We start from the raw sequence: 18,660 nt of genomic DNA, 5'->3' as shown, positions 1-18,660 counted from the left end.
TGGCTGTTCAGCTGTTTCTTGGTGCTGTTCGATATTTATTGGTTGATCCACGAGAGAGTTAATAAAAGTTCTAGATGTGGCATTTGCCCTTTAGTTTGTTGCTGTTGCGGCTTAACATACTGCACTTAAGTTTGTCATACTGCACTTTAAGTTTATTATTATTAAAGTTTACAGAATACAGTGATACATTTACACGGTAAGGCTTGTGTGTAATTTAACAATCATAAGTCAATAAGTTATGATGAGATTAAAGTGCCAATTATTAATTTGTTTTTCATAGGTTAAACTACACAGCTTCATAAGCACAAATATTACTGAACAAATCATTTGGGCACCGGTTTTCTTGAACATCTCATCTAAATTCTGAGGTTGGCCCTAGCAATTTTGAGCTTACCTCTGAAAAATTTATTGACCGCTCAAAGCAGGACTTTTACTCATTAAGATTCTAGGCTTGCACAATTCTAGTTGAAACCTAGAATCATAGCAAGAAATATTAGGTTGGACATTGTAATGTAGAGTAGGCATACATTCTTCAGTTTATTACAATACACATCATCTCTTCACACTGTTGAATTTAAAAAGAGAAGAAAAGCTTTATGATTCCATTACCACCATCTTCAGGTAACTAGGACAAACCTCAACGCTCTCTCAAGCTATTTGTGAAAAGACAGGAGAACCTCATATTTTCATGATGCAAAATAATGATGCCGATATGAAGTGCCACTACATACCACAGTCATGAATGCTGAGTTGTTGTTTTTTTTTTGCAAAAGCAGCAGAATAATAGAGGTTTAAGCATCGTTGGGTTTCATCATTGTCAGGTTTACACCTCTCGTACCTCCCATTCAGTGTGTTGGTGACATTATTCCGGGAACTGCTATAATCAGATTGTGTCTGCGTGTCTTTTGGTTGCACCTAATGCTTAACACTTTGATAAAAACACCTGAAACATCGTCCCCATATGTCTATTCGAAAATATTATACATTTTCATGAAATTAGCAACATCTCACTTCCCATTTGTTAGTGCCAGGACTGTGAAGTGTGAAAGACATGAAACTACCAAAAATGATTTTATGCTGTCATGAGAAGATCAGTATGAAGTAGTGGAAGTGGCATGAGTCTTGAAAAAGGGTGATTGCATGAGTAGGAGTGAGTTTCCCGAAACACTTTATATATGCATCATTGATTCCATCTCAAAATCAAAAAGATCATAAAAACACTAATTTAGCATGTTCTTTAATATGACTTTGAATGAGCTTTAGCTGTTTGCATGTCAACATTCCAGCATGTTCTGTACACGATGTGCAATGATTGTTAAGCCTGAAAACATGAAAGCTTTTTACAGGTATTAGAGGTATTTTCTCTGGCCACTTGTTGTCTATGTGTCTGAAAGAAAGTGTTTATTAATTATCAATCAAATTAGATATCAACCAAATAGGAAAACCAGTGTTTATTTAGTGAATACAAGGTAACATTTTACATTCTATTAATTTTCTAAGGAGATGCTTCTCTTTTCCATTTAAAACCCACAAAAGCTGGCTTTCAGCTGAGCCCTGCGAGCATGGCAGGACTACAGTGGGGTGAAGATGAGTGTGCAGAGTTAAGATGAGCTGTGGATAGAAACTGTTCTCCACAGGTATGTTCCCCCTTCTTATTCCACAAAGCTCTACTGGAGCCAGCAGTGACTGTGTTCTTCTGGGCCAAGAGGCTGGGTGCTTCAGTGTACTTCTCCTCTCCCTGATGTTAATCCTTGTTAATGAAGGCTTTCAACACTTGCAGAGGTGGTATCTTTCTAAGATGGTTCATGAAGTTACTCTTTTGCTGTAACATTATCATAAAGCACTGTAAACTAAGACTTCATTTCTTAGTGACTGAAAAATTCACAGAAACTATTATCAGGTGCAACAAATATTAGAACTAAGGGTATTGAGTTGTTTGTGTTGTCAATGTCTCCCACCTTACTCTGTGCTCTTTATAAATTATTGCAATTAAGAAAACAGACCATGTTGGAACACTGGTTACAGTGACTGGCAAACATTATGGGGCAATAGCAATTCAGCCTCTAATAAAACAACCCATTGCTTATTACATTCAAATTTATTCACAAAGTCTATGTAACTCTCAACAAACACAACCATATGCACCTTGTTCCCCACTGCCAGCAAAAAAATGCAAGAATTTCCTCATGTTGGCAGCCTCTACACTGATACAACGCTGATGGTTACACTGATACCCCCCCCCCCCCCCCGTTTAACCTTTTTTTTTTAACTTCTTATTATCATCATAAAATTATTTTCCCATGCATCTTTACATAACAGATTACACTTATGTTCACACTTAATTAGCACATTACATAATTTGAACAAAAACAAACTTGATTATATCCCCTGTGAAATGTTGACATATCACGGCATGTTTGCTAGCTTATAAAACCTTGCCCAGAACCTGACCACAATGCAGCTGACTCCCAATCACAAATTCACCTTATATAACATTAGAAAGATCAGGACTGTCAGATTACACTCAGTTCTTTGTCTAGGCCCTCATTACCTCAGGCCCGGACTACTAGTATTCCCTACTGGCCGGCCTTCCAGGATGCAGCACAAACTACTTCTTGTGGTTCAACGTGTAGCAACCCATCTGATCAAGCAACCCAAGCGCACATCATGCCTCTTCTCATCTTGGTCCACTGGCTCCTACTAGACAGTTCAAGGCCTTGATGCTTACTTTCACAGCCTCGAGGGCTACGGCTCCCACCTCTCAAAAGTTGTTAGGCATAACATGCTTGTGCTCCTGTATCTCTGGTATGATTTTGTGCTTCAGTGTAAATATCCTTAGAAAAAAGGTTATCATCTGCCAAATGAATACATGTAAATGTAAGGCATTTCTGAATAAAACAATGTTGCATTATATCTGAATAATTATTTTCAAATAAAATCCATATTTGTGACAGTAGGCTATAGGTTTCTACACAGCACATAGTTGTGAAGTAAATAAAGAACTCATTTTCAAGTATTTGTAACTGAAACTAAGAAATAAACAGTTTTCTGGGAGTCCTGATAATTGTCCTTAGAGAACCTGATATACAGGTCTAACTGCGGGTCTCCCTTATTTGTCTTGACTGCTAAAACATGAACTAGCAGACTAATGACACAAGGAGCTGAACAGCTCAAACTTAAAAGTGGAGCATGCGTAGGCCAAAACATCAAGCTCATAGGAGAGACAAAGAAGTTAACTCTCCTGTGCTTTTTTAATGGATGTGCAGTTAAAATCAGGAAATTGAAAGAGGGTCTTTTGCTAGGCTGCATTATTTGACCTTCAATTACCCATCATGCTCATAATGATATGTCCATTTCCTGGGCCTGGAAGCTGCAATGCATCCCACAACACAGGTCACCTGACTGAGCAGCCATTTTAATGGCTACTCTTTGAAAAGGTGACAAATGAAACACGAATATCAGGCAATTAGCACGCTTTGTTTCACAACACATTTCATGACTATCACAGGTGTTCCTTTAAAATGCAAATGTGTGGTTTAGAGCGGGTTGAAAAGCAACAGAAGAGGCCCTTTGTGCCGGGCTGAGTCATGAATAAACCCCTCATTGAAATGACATGATACCTTTTTTGCCCTGAGCTGAGAGCACAAGAAAACCATTACGAGCATGCAGTATGGGCTTCTTGATCAGGCCCAAGAGAGAACCAGGCTAAACAGCCAGTTAAAGCTGGGGAAACTACGTATATAAAGACACAAAGCAAAAGGTAGGAAACAGAAAAGTGATGTAAATGTGTAGTAAATATGAATGTTTTCTGAGCTGTTCATGGTCAGTTGCCAATGCTGAAAGGAGGCATATAAATGCAGACAACACATAAAAATGCAGATGAAATATGAGTAAGAACATGTGTTTTTTCATAATAACATGTTTGACTTTGGTGTAGATTAAGTAGGTTCCAACTAGCAATATTATTGCTGATATATGTTTACTCCAACATTACATCAAATCTAAGTATGCATTGCTGTCGAGCTACTCTCTCGCGCTTCTCTATTCTCGGTTGTTGTTTTCAATTTGTTGTGCTTTGGGGATGGTGTTTTAAATTGTACCTCTATGTGAGCTGCTTATCCCTAGTGCCATATCTTTCATGTGACTAGTAGGAGCGGGCAACTTGTCACTGCTAGATAAACGGGGGACAAAATGAGAGCAGTCTGACAGCAGCTGTTGCTGACGGGGTCTGTGTTAAAGCCAACATGCTGCTAATGGACCAGCAGGGTTAGCTGGGTCATCCAGTGACTGTAATATTGTCCACCAAAAGAGCTGATGGAGGGGCACAGTATACATTATATGGAAAATAGACTAGACAACTGTCAAAGGGGAAATGTAACTAGCTGAGTAGGCTGAATTCCATTTACCAAAGACAAGAAGTCTACATTGCAAAAATGTTGGCCACCTCAGTACACCCATAGCTCTTACAAACGCAAATATGAGGAGCTGAAAAAAACTTTCGCAGTGATCCTCCAGCTTCAAAAATTGCCATTTTCTTAAATGTCTTTTCAGTTTCTCCAGAATTAACACAAAGGGTTGCTGTTGTTATAACATGTATTTTCTCCTCATAGAGTAGTTCTCTTCAAGCACAACTCTCTTCTCTTTAAATCTCTTCAAAAATCCTTCCTCCAGCTGTCTTTCACCACAAGCAAGACCATTCGCAAAAACATGAGGAAGGATACAATACACGTAAATAAGTATTACTGTGATTCCCAGTACATAAAAAGCTTAATCAAAATACATGAGTAGCCATATACACAATAATCTGAAAACCACTGAGAGGCAATTCATTCAAGATGAGATGCATCTGCTTATTAACATTAAGGCACAGAGAACAGTTTGACCAGACTTCACACAAAATGTATTGAGCACTGTTGTGACTGGTTCACTGTCAATGTTTGGTTTCTATTTTCTTACAGGTCTTAATGAGGTGATGACATTTATATGCAATCAAGGCTTCTGACCTTACTCAAAGAAGAAAACATCTGTGAATAATACTTTTAATTCATGCTATATGGACTTCCTATATCTGCCATGTAGTGTTTTTTGATGTGAACTAGTTTTCTATAAGGTCTCACATTTGTAGGGTCACTCAGTAATAAATAAAATTTTGGAACTTCTAATGAACAACAAATCAAATGTCAAAGATCATGAAATACAGAAATCACACAGTAAAACCCCTAATGTTGAATTAACTGCAGTATTGAATTAACCCTCACAGTGACCATCTGCGTTCTGCTAGACTTGTGTTTTTGGAGGTCTGTTAATTGTGGTCGCAATAACCTTGGAACGACTACTGATTCCATCCCCTCCATATATCTCTGTATTATACATCCTCTGGCTAAGGCACAACAATTAGAGTTCCCAGTACTTCATCAAAGGCTCATAAATGTTGCTCATTCTGGTTCATGAGGGACCAAACAAAAGAGACAGCTGATGTCAGAGGATGATTATTATGTTGCCAATTTTCAACTTTGAATGGGGATCTGCCTGAGACAGCATGGCTCACTGGACAGTTGCCTTTTTTGGGGGGACAGGAGTTCAGTTGTGCAGTAATGATGAGGTGTAAAATGCACATCTGGACTTCTTTGCTTGCACATTTGTTTAATAATGAGTTTCAGTTAATTAGAGCACAGCAAAATTCGTAAACTGAAATTGTTGGTTTGCATTCACATTTCATAATCAAAATATATGCACAAATGAGTATGTGTAAGGACATTTATAATGGTCATTATGAGGTCATCTTAACATAATCAGTTAATATGTTGACCAATAAATGAAAGGCATGCTTTTAATTGTAGACCTCTTGAGAAATAAACTAAATAGTTGGTTCAAAAGATTTATAACTTATGATTTTCTCTTTTAGTGGTGGAGACCCACTGTCCTGCATAGCCACAAGCCTTCCAGCCATAATAACACTCTCTGTGAGCTCAGTGATGTGTCTCAACTGGCAGTATATAGACAAAGGGAAGTGGGCAAAAGGTGTACTGGCAGTAATTTGTCAAAAATAATTTTAAAAAATGTGTCGGCTGAATGTTACAGTATGTTAACATTTTAGAACTTGCTTCTCTTCCGGTCTGCTCTTCAAGAACACTTTATAATGAAAAAAAGGTTTATCAAAATTATTAACAATCAGGTTATTGATAAATATTAATGATTAGCAAATTAATGTTTATTAATATTGTATGAAAATTAAGAATGTATTTTTAATTAATGGTACTTAGAGCTTGGTAAGTAATACATATGTAAAACACCCATGCATATTTTATTTTTATTCCAATACATATTTTCTTTTATTTAGGTTGGCTTGATCCATTTTTTTTTAAAGAAAATCAGAAAGCACAAATTCAGTATTAAAAGCATTTATTCTGTACTGTAGGCCTTTCATATGCTCCTTTAGACTATGTACTCATGATGATGGTACTCTCTAATCACTACAACATTCTATGACTGTTAGTTTTGTAAATATACATGTCTATCATTCTTTGTAAATATATATATCTATCAACTTCTTGATACTTTTGTCAGTTGACTTTCTTAAACATATTCAACCCTGTAGAACCTGGTTGGCTGCAAGTAGTTAATGTGTGACTCCTATCAGGTATATTCGCAAAGTCACTAAAACAGCTGCCATTAAGCCACTCTTGAAAAAGAAAAATTTGCATGCTTCTAGAATTACCATCTACACACCTGTCTCAAAACTTCTTTTGATAAATACAGTAATTGAGAAAGTGTACAATAATTCCTTTAATGTAATTGGATATCTTGATGAATTCATATACATAATACATATACATAGTACAGAAACTTCTATCATAAAAGTACTAAATGATATAAACCTGAATACTCACTCTGGTAGAATATAAGCCTAAATACTGACTCCGTCAGTCTTGATATTACTAGATCTTAGTGCTGCATTTGGCACTGTTCACTGATCACAAAGTACTTCTAGATAGGTTGGAAAATTGGGTAGGACTATTTTGGAATTATCTTAATTAGAAGGCTGGAGTTACTTTTTCAGGGTTGGCAGTTGTGAATCTGATAGCTGAAACGTGGAGTTCCACAGCATTTAGTTCTTGGTCCACTTGTATTCAATCTATAAATGCTCCCATTAGGCCAAATTCTACAACACAATACATTTTTTTTTATTACAGTGATGATTATGACATACAGATATATGTGGCTTTCTCAATGGATGATTGCAGCTCAACAACACACTCTATATTTGGAGCACTTAATATTACTGTATAATGCAGAATTGCCTTCAGTTACACAAAGAAAACACAGAGGTTATGATATTTGGCAACAGAGGATGGCATCTTCTTTGAAGTGTCAGTCAAAAACATGTCAAGTTTGTTTACATAAAAGCAATTGAGGAATACTTCTGACATATTGAGTTTCTGAAGGGTTGTCTCATTTCATAGGGGAGGTTTCCAAACACTACACCTTAGTTCCAAGAGGCAAGGAGACATTTGAAAACAAGGGATAGTGGTGAATATAAGAAATGACATTGGGCCTTTATCTTTGCCATGAGATGTATGAAGTACACTTGGGAGGACTATGATCTTTTAAGTTTTAAACTGTAAATTGTTTGGCATCTTATAGGTGACTCTCTTGCTAAAAATCTCTTGCTGTTGCTAAGGGTAGAGGGCAGCTACAAGAACTAAGAGTGACCTTACCGGACTACTTGTATAAGAATCTGGGTCTGGGAATACATGCACATAGTCTGCTGTCACACAAAAAAATTAGGACAGCATCTTGTAGCAGAGTACAGATTTTCTCCACCTAATAATCTCCCTCAAATAATAAAACCTCCCTCGAAAGGTGAACCACATATTTATTTATTTTTTTTTTAATATGGAAAGGCTAAGAAACACCCACCCACCCACACAATGAAATACATACATACATACATACATATATATATATATATATATATATATATATATATATATATATATATATATATATATGGAGAGAGAGAGAGAGAGAGAGAGAGAGAGAGTGAGTGAGTGAGTGACTGAGTGTGTTAGCATCTGTTAACTTATCACAAATAGCAAACAATACTCTTTATGTGTGGCGTATCATTAACTAGATATGACAATGGTGTGAATTTTAGCCCATCAATACAACTAGCGGTAAGACTGCAGGTTTATTTAAGCACTCTATATCAGATCAGCAGATGAGAAAGTCCTACCCCTGTGTCAGCAAGCCTAGTTGGTGTAGCTTTTTCTGGAGCATCTCTTCTTAGGATAGCTTTAATAAAATTTCCTGAAGCTCCTGTCTGTAAATTGCTTCCCAAACAGTTGAGAACCACTTATCCCCTTCATCAAGAATCATATTCACCATTGACAGGTAAGGGTTCTTAAATTGCAGATCATGCAGATTGTTATAAATCAACGCCTAAAGCCTTCCATATCCTTATGCTTCCACTGGAGCCTGATTAAATAATTATATTCTATGTAGACTCACCTTTCTTATTGTTACCAGTCAAATCCTTTGCATTGTGTGGATCTGTAAAGACCTACAATTGACCTTGGAGAGACTTTAGAATCTGTAGAACACTTGACTAGCGATCTATTGGCTTGTACTATACCAAGAATTGTATCCTATAAAAAGATCTGGCATTTACCTTTCTGTCTATTTTAACACAGAACAAAATCAGTTTATTATTGATTTGGTTAGGCAAATCCAATTTTTTTCTAATCTTGGCTATTTGCTATTTTATTAGGGGCAAAAATGAATTTTTCCTAGCTCATTAAGATGGAATGGCACAATTGGGGATGAAATCCACCATTACAACAGTATTTTTACATTCACTTTCCTCTAAAATTGTTCCTTTTTTGTACCAGAGGACATAAAACATTTATAAGTTATGTCATATACAATAAAAGTATAAATATGTAGGCTATACAATTTGTTTCCCTATCTGTAAGTGTAATAAAGTGCTTCTATTTTCTATATCACTGATGATGATGTATATCTCTACTGTTTGGCTTTCCTGCCATTATGAACAAATTGCTGCGCTTAACCACCAGCATGCACTCATTTACATTTACGTTTAAATTTAAGGCATTTAGCAGATGCTCTTATCCAGAGCTACTTACAAAAGTGCTTTGTCATTTACTTATAGAATTAGCTGGTACAGTAGAGTCCAATATACTGTTGAACAATGCTAATTCCTAGAAGTGCAAAATACACAAGCTCTATCTCAGATGATAAATGCAATAAACAATAAGTACTAGAGTTTGTTTGTCAACAAAGGAGCAGTCAACACCAGTGCAATAAACAATACCCTACAATAAGTATGAATTTCAGTTAGTCAACACAGGAGCAGGTCAGTGGTCATTTAAATATTCCACAAATAGATGGGTCTTCAGTCTGCATTTGCACTCATGTTTCAATTGGAAGTAGTTTACTAGATACTGTAGAAGCATTCCTGACCACAAAGGCTGATAATGGGTGTGATCCATTTTAATTGATACAGTTGCCACTTCTTGTGTAACGGCGAGGGCAAAAACTGTTTAACTGGGGTGTGGCAGATCTTATGTTAATTGTTATATAGCCTATTGACAACAAAGCTGGACCAGGCAGAGTTAAACTAATTGCCATTAATAGCTGTATCTTGAGACCAAACTTAAAACTCACCTTCGAGCAATGTATAATTATACAAATCCAAAACATACAAAAACATTTTCACATTAATTTGGCTAAAAAAAATGGGGACAACATTTAACAACTTTTGCTGTCGGTACAATGTGGCTGGTACATGGTGCAGTGTACAAATGTCTTACCTTTATTTACCTGTAAAACAAATTCACAGTAACAGCTGGAAGTCCTGATCACATGTAAGTAGAGTAGAAACCACATCCACAAGGCATAGAGTGCGTCTGGTCAATGGTGGAGCACACCCAGATTATTCTTATAACTCCTTTTTACAATTACAACACTCTTTTCCAGGTTACTGCCTGCACATAATGATAATTATAATACAAGAAACATACCTGCCATATTTACGCTTGCCAATGTTTTGATCTTGTGCCTTACTATTATTATTTTTTATTTATAATTGTGTTCATTAAAGTGTGGCCCTTTACAAGTTCTCTATGCCTAGTCTGAAAGATCTGGTAAAGCACCTTGGGCAAAGCAAAACCACTGGTTTATACCAGGAAGACTAGTGAGATGGACAGGGCAATTTAAACCATACACTGTGTTCTAGAAATTGCAATTTCTGTAACATTTACTGGATCCTAATTAAAGCTACATATATCACTGCTTTGGCCCAAGGCCCTATCTTATTTTCTCCAGGTCACCTTTTCAGCTCAGTCATATTTAGCTAATTTGGTAGTTCAGACTTGTTCTTCTTCTTCAGGTATCAGGTACCATTTGAACAAGTAAAGCAATTACAATAGCATGGGTCACATTCTAGGTTACAAACTCTTATTAATGAAGTTAATAAGTAATAATGCAAGCTTCAGTTTGGTGATATCTGTTTCCTTTTGAGTTGCTACTCATTTTAGTGCAAGCAAAAGGTATTTTCTGAAAATATCACTGCACACTAGCAATCATGAAAATGACCTCACTTGTCAATAGGGACAGCAGATGCATCTCACTGATGCTGTAACGTCACAACAATTATGAAAACAATTGATGCGAAGAACCAGTAGACCTCTAGTCCTCAAAGACTCATTTTAGAGACAGCTATTAGATGGAGTGATTTATTTAAATAATGTGCAAAGAGGGTGTAGACACCTCTTGCTCTCTGCAGGGGCTCAGAACTTCCATCTTCTCTGCTGTCTCGTCCTGTTCTCTCTGTTGATGCATGTGGAATAATGGCCTATAATTTACCAGAGCCCGACAGCTTAAACATGCTTTTCTCCAAGCTGTTTTGTTATTGTCAACTACTTTGAGTGAAGTGTTAGATGTAACTGCACGATATAATGAAATTTCTGTTTGCTTTTTCCAGGACAGAAGGAATTAAGTTTTTCTCAAAGCTGTTTTATTGTTGTCAACTGCTTACTGAATGGGGAGTCAAATGTAAAGAGTGTTTGTAATCCTGGAAGGCATGTATGCACATATTGCTTGTGTGTTTGTTTTTAATGAGAACTGAATGAGGACAAAATAACGTGTGCTTGTATATGTGTGTTTTTGTGCACGTGCGTGTGTGTCTGCGCATGTGTGATGGATACTACTTAATGCCTAATAAAAATAATGCTCCCTACATTGCTTTGCCTGCATCCATTGGATAAAGTGACTAAATACTGGTGTAAAACTGACGAACAATGTACCTAGCCTGATGTTTCATTGTTGTAAACACTCCATGTCCATCAATGGAAATGTTAAACCCTATTCAAGAACTGACTCCATGCTGAAGAGAGTAATGACATTGCTGATGAGAACATGCTGCAGGTGAGAACCAGCTTCTAATTATACTGAAATGATCACTTTGGGAATACTGTGATTTGGCTCTTTCTACTGGGTATTATAGTTCCAATTAGTGTGTATATATATACACACATCTACAGGCAATAAGCAACATCTACAGGCACTAATCCAGTCTCTCACTGGTTTAATTTTAATAAGTGCACGTTGAGACTGAGCATATAATGATGGCCTGAGGGGTGGAGTTGCATGACCCTACCTTGATTGCTAGTACTCCTCCCCATTGTTAGGAAAGCCAGGTGTTGCTGGTTCAGGGAGGAGGAAAGGACACTACTAAATGGGCTCTCCATGTGAGGCCAGTGGTAGAGAGAGATGGACCTGACTGCTGAGCAGAGTGAAATAGGGTGTATCGAGGAGACTCTGAACCAAGCAAATGAAGTCATTTCTGTTTGTTTACTGAGCATTTGTTTCATATTCATAAAAGAGAAAAACAAAAAACAAAACAATGAATACAGAGATACTGTATATGTCCTGTACACCTGGTCTCTAAGTGTCTTTTGTTAACCTGTTTGCTTATTCAGTCATGCAACTTTTTTTTTTTTTGCAAATTGCACACTGGATTCAGGATGTCAGGTAATATTTGAGAATTCCTGTCTATACTCTATGAGCCATATAGGGATCAGAGCCTTCGTTATACATAGTACCTCTCTCTCTCTCTCTCTCTCTCTCTCTCTCTCTCTCTCTCTCTTTCTGTGTGTGTACACACTGGTACATGTATACATTGGCAGGTTTTGCTGACACTTGAGAAAAATGAACGAATGAAAACAATGGATTTAAGATATTAATAGATCTTAGAATCTTAGAAAATTGATAAAACATAAATCATGCAGATGATGTACAGTTATGTTCAAAATAATAGCAGTTTAAAAACATGAGTAAAGCTCAGAATCCTAATAATAGTTTTTATTTCCATGCACTGGGAACACTGCACATTATATTCTAAATCAAAACATGAAAAAAAATGTATCAATTTTTTAATTACTTGAATATTACTTGAAAAATGAATATTGGGCTGTTTAAAAAAATAGCAGTGTCTGCATTTAAAATCTTTAAGATTTAGCACTGCTGTGAATCACTAAACTAATATTTAGTTGTATAACCACTGTTTCTGAGAACTGCTTCACATCTGTGTTGCATGGAGACGACCAATTTATGGCACCTGTGAACAGGTATTCCAGCCCAGGATGGTTTGACAACTTTCCACAATTCCTCTGCATTTCTTGGTTTTGCCTCAGAAACAGCATTTTTGATGTCCCCCCACAAGTTTTCTATGGGATTAAGGTCCGGGGATTAGGCTGGCCACTCCATAACTTTAATTATGTTGGTCTGTAACCAAGATGCTGCTTGCTTACTGGTGTGTTTGGGGTCGTTGTCTTGTTGAAACACCCATTTCAAGGGCATTTCCTCTTCAGCATACGGCGACATGACCTCTTCAAGTATTTTGATATATGCAAACTGATCCATGATCCCTGTTATGCGATAAATAGGCCTGACACCATAGTAAGAGAAACATCCCCATATCATGATGCCTGCACCACCATGCTTCACTGTCTTCAGATTGTACTGTGGCTTGAATTCAGTGTTTGAGGGTCATCTGACAAACTGTCTGCGGCCCTTGGATCCAAAAAGAACGATCTTACTATCATCAGTCCACAAAATGTTTCTCCATTTCTCTTTAGGCCAGTCCATGTGTTCTTTGGCAAATTGTAACCTCTTCAGCACACATTTTTGTTAACAATTGGACTTTGCGGGGGCTTCTTGCCGATAGATTAGCTTCACACAGGCGTCTTCTAATTGTCACAGTACTCACAGGTAACTTCAAACCATCTTTGATCACCCTGGAGCTGATCATTGGCTGAGTCTTTGCCATTCTGGCTATTCTTCGATCCATTCGAATGGTAGTCTTCCATTTTCTTCCACGTTTCTCTGGTTTTGCTTTCCATTTTAAAGCATTCGAGATCATTTTAGCGGAGCAGCCTATCATTTTCTTCACTTCTTTATACGTTTTACCCTCTCCAATCAACGTTTTAATCAAAGTATGCTGTTCTGAACAATGTCTGGATCGACCCATTTTTCTCAGGTTTTCAGAGAGAAATGCATGTACAACATGTGCTGACTTCATCCTTAAATAAGGGCCACCTGATTGACATCTGTTTTTTCACAGAATGAATGACCTCACTAACTGAACTCCACACTGCTATTATTTTGAACATGCCTGTTTCAATTAATTATTAAATTACACAAACTCAGGAGCATGCACATCATGAATGTTGGGTCTGATGGTTTTCTATGACTCTACTACACCTACTGGTAAGTTATTTGCCATGTAGTAATATAATTTCTACCAAAAACGGTGATTGATCTGGTTAGTCATGCTGGACTGCTATTATTTTGAACACAACTGTAATTATTTAAAAGGCTAGTGTTCTGTATATTTAAGATGTATTCAAATGGTGCATAATGTTTTTTGACCTATATGCTCTTTGCCTCATCAATTTGTGTGACTAAATTTTCCAGTTGAATGTCTGATACACAGTGATCTCTGGAATTACAAGCACATATGCTGAAATAATAGGAAAACAACTCTTGGGAAAGGTCATCTTTCTGATGGCTCAAGTGTGTTGCCACTTATCTCTTCCTTTTGTTGGAGGTTAGGGGGCCCTTAAGGGGTCATCCATGACCACCATATACATAAAGTGACGTCCATGCCTCTTACTTATCTATAAGCACAAGGAATATAAGGGAGGATAGAGTCACAGTTCAGACAACAATAAGATAATAAAATAACAATGCCTATTTGATCTATTAGTAAAATAATAATTTTAAGTTTAAAACAACTGAAAATGTATTGAACCCGCTTGCAGTATACATTTTTACCACCATGAGAAACCAAAAATATTTCAAGGAATCACAATAGAGTTGTAAGTGCTAATCTTTAAGACTACAAGAAAACCCCATCTAAATTCTAACAAGAAATTTGGAAGGATTTCCAAGCAAAAAAGTTTGATGTGCAAACCTGGGTTTGATGTGCAAATAATAAAGAAAAATCTGTTCACAGGATAGAAGTATACATGTTGCAATACAATGCTGCAGACAGATTAGCTTTAAAAGACTCTGGTAACCTTGTATGGATGTAATTCCGTGGCATATTAGAGTAACTTCTGTCTTTTTCTTCCAGGATGTTAAAAGTAGGTTCCTATTATATCCTATGGTAAAACATATATTTCTTAAATTTCTTAGGCTATTTTGTGGGTTTTGTTCCATAAGCCTGAATTATTTGATGTAGAATGAACATACGAAGGAATATCCAACCTAAACCAGAAATCATGGCCAATGGAACACTTTATTCAGAAAACACTACAGCTTCAGCATCACGTTTATTTAGTGTTTAATATCAGTAGTGAACTGTTAAAAGGCCATAGAGCAAAAACAATATAATTCCTCAATATGTAGCTCCATAACAACTCCATAACACATTTTTTTCTTTTTCTGTTTTCCACAATAGGAACACTTACCCACTTGGACTTCTATAATATTGGCCTGTCCCTCTGTGGGGAATAGGACTTTCGGTGGTCTAGATGTGAGGAGAGCTGGGAAAAAAAAACAAAACAAACAAAAACAAGGACAAATGAGCTATGATACAATATATACTTACTGAAGACATATTCAGGCCTACACAGATACTCATTTTCAGACAGAATAACACACACCGATAAAGTACTGAGATTCAGGTTGCAAGAAACATATTACTAAAGAATGGCAGCTTATAGTTTACTTGAAAAAAACACTCACTAGGTATCATCTTACAGGTGCATTTGAAAGTGTTTGTAAAAAGACTGTAGCCTATTTGCTACCATACACAGATATTATTTGGGTACACACCCCATGGGTACAACTTATCATTGGCTGAGTGTGGTCTGCCACAAAGAACATCCAGCACACAGGTGTCCTGTCACTTTCAGGCCATTGATGAAGGGCTAGAGGATGTTTTACACAAATTATGCAAGGCAACCCATGTGGTGTGAAGTCTAAGTAGACATCCATAAGGTGTTTCATATAAAGTGGTTTGTGAGTGTACAATGTTATAATAAATATATATAATAAATGCCCGTGTTATAATAAAGATCAGTGTATGTACAAACCTTTACTATACACGTCACACTTATATAAGCATGCCTATGCAACATTCCAAATAAATAAGTTTTTAAAAAATCAAAATATGAAAAAACACCAACCAGCATTCAACTTTCAGGGTTCATTCAGCGCATATCTCGTGGCTTGGCATAACCTTCCACTGAAGGGGAATTCAGTCATTCCATGCAATGTGAAAATGCTTATCTTTTTGCCTTGGCTTAATTTGGCCTCTCTATTGTAAAAGCAGGACTGAGGGATGAAAGAGGGACCCATCATCCATCTTGGGTGGACAGCTGCAGCTTTAGCATGCAAATGAAAGCTATCATTCTTGTCAACAGTGGGCCAAGACGTTCACACGACCGCTTAATATTCCCCAGCCGCCAGACCACACTACCGGGCCCTGCATGAGCATTCTCGCACCCTTCACCTAGGTCTAGATCCCTGTTTGTTCTGTTGTCCCCTCCATACACTCGGATGGATAACGCACTCTCCTTTAATGCAAATTAATTATTACATGCACACTGTGGGATCGTGGGCGGGATAGGTTAGGCATGTTAATGGTGCCTCGAGATATGATGTTTACACAAGGCTGGGAGAGGTGCATGGAAAGGGCCAGCTGTACAAAAATCAAAAGCCTTCTTTTGGAATGTCAAAAGCAATGTTTTAAAATATAATTTTAATCACGAGTGAACATAACTGTACTAATCAGCGGTCATCAGAGGTGAGTTTCCAGAAAGCACTGTAGTGTATCATAAACTTATATTAATGACATACTTAAAGTATGAGTGTATTCTGAAACTCTTTTTACATAGTATAGTAATGTTAATCCTTATTTAATGAGCCAGCCAACCCAATCGTTAATCATTAAGCATTTATGAAATTGTCTTTGTTCTGCCCACTCTCGATGACAGATAGGTGCTGTATTTTTATGACTGTGCACCCTTGAAATGTCTATTGAATCCAATTTGAAATACATTTAATTCTCATTAAACTCATTTGTCATTCCCATCAAAATTGTATATATATATATATATATATATATATATATATATATATATATATATATATATATATATATATATATATATATAAAGAATATCCCAGGTAAGTAACTGCAGTGTAGTAAAGAATTCAGAGATGTTCAAAACTGCAGCAAAGTACAGAAGGTCTCCAGAGAAGCTGCACTAGTAAGCTTTGCATGGCCAAGTAGCAGAACAAATGGCCAAGTAGCAGAACAAATGGCCAAGTAACAAAACAAGTAGCAGAACAAATAAACCAGCTTTTAAATACTGGCTCCTATCTGGGCTACCTGATAGAAGGCAGGACAGTACTAACCCCCCAACAAGGGCCAAACACCATTCAACTACAGACTGACAACCTGCCCACAACATGGAAACTCCTGTCAAGAATACTAACCACCAAGCTGAATAAGCATATGTGCATGTGCAATGCTCAAAAAGAGACAACACCACAGGCTCCAAGCACAACATACTGACACATAGAGCCATCCACAAGGATTCCTAAACCAGACAGACCAACCTATGTGTTGCTTGGATTGACTACAAGAAACCATATGATTCAATTCCATACACCTGGATACCTGTATGTCTAGCACTGTATAAAGTCAATAAAACCACAAGCCTTCATCCAGAACTCAGTGCAACACTGAATGACAACACAAGAGGCCAACTCGAAGACAACTGTCCATTTCACCATAAAATGTAATCAATATCAAGAATGTACTCACAGTTGTAACCAAGGGCATGTCATGATTTGATAAAAAGTGCCACAATGCTATGCTTTGGGCTATAATTGTCATTAACGAAACACTACATCCTCTAACAATAATAACTGTTTAACATGGCTTTTCATATACAGATATTTATACCGAAATATGTGTGGATACCTGGTTAATAGTAATTAATTATGTGAACTACAATTAAGTTTGCTTAAATTTCAGTATACGCCCTGGCCCCAGAAATCATCTTTTTTGTCTACTTTTATTGCTTACCAGGGTAGTATTCGTTTAATTCACTTATACAGTCCTTAATTTTGCTACTTGTTTATAGATGTAGTACATCTCTTTGGATATTCAGTTCTCTGCTTGTGATTCCACACAGAGTTGAGGCAAACAAAACGAAATGTAAGGTTCAATACAGGTGAACACGAGAGGCATAGGGAAAAAGCAAATTAAGCAAGATTAAACTGTTTAGATCCAATGGGGAAAAAAACAACAAGCATGTTGGAGGTCTGTTCTTAGAAAAAAAGCTGAGAAGCTCATGTCTTTATGTAACACTTCTATGGACCACAAACACTACGTCAAATGTTTTAAATCTAGCCTTCAGGACATCTGCTGCATTCTTTCTCCTTAGTCCTCTGTTTGCCAGAGTGAGCAGTCTGCAGTCACAATTTTCAGCCAGTGAAACAAATATCTGGTGGCCTGCTTTGAGCTTACTTCCTCACAGAAGCAATGCTGCCAGAAAGGTTACCTTATCTAGTGGACCAAACATCTATGAACTTTAACTCTCCTCATAATAAACAGTGTAATTTTAGATCACATCCGAATGATAATGAAGTAAAACTGTGCTGTACACTGACAAACTCAATATAAAGTCACTGGCTTAACTTGCTCCTGGCATAACTTTATGAGCCATGATAAGTTGTCATGGAAATAAACCTCCTTATCAACTAGGTGTGGAAAAAAGAAGGCCTAAGGTGACAGCAGATAATTATGAAATCTCTATTTGAAAAGCTTTCCTCTGGCCATAATCAGGATCAAACTGCCACAGAAGATAGGCACCCTTAGTGAACCTATGAGGAAACTATGAGGTTCCTTATTAGGGGAACCTTAGATATGTTCCATTCAAGTTCTAAACTGGAGTGTGTGCCAATTGTTGTTGTCAGTGTTAAATGTCAAAAAAACTGTTTGCTGCTTGGCTTTCCATGAGCACAACCATTATTTTATTATCTCCAGATACGTGTTCATTGAGCATTACATAATTATAAGTCTCGTTCAACAGACTGTATTGGTTCAGTTTTTGTTGG

General features: G+C 37.0%; 1 protein-coding gene across 2 annotated transcripts in view; it reads right to left on the bottom strand.

Moving 5' to 3' along the window:
* il1rapl2 (interleukin 1 receptor accessory protein-like 2) overlaps positions 1-18,660 on the bottom strand; it is a 212,065-nt gene that overhangs the window by 29,038 nt on the left and 164,367 nt on the right. For both annotated transcript variants that reach the window (XM_035531916.2, XM_081699422.1), the window contains exon 6: positions 14,997-15,071. In XM_035531916.2, coding sequence (XP_035387809.2) covers positions 14,997-15,071 — 75 coding nt within the window. The remainder of the gene's footprint in view (positions 1-14,996; positions 15,072-18,660) is intronic.

The sequence above is a fragment of the Electrophorus electricus genome, chromosome 16 (genome assembly GCF_041902795.1).
Source record: "Electrophorus electricus isolate QZ-2024a chromosome 16, ASM4190279v1, whole genome shotgun sequence".
NCBI lineage: Eukaryota > Metazoa > Chordata > Actinopteri > Gymnotiformes > Gymnotidae > Electrophorus > Electrophorus electricus.
This window is presented reverse-complemented; position numbering and strand designations above follow the sequence as displayed.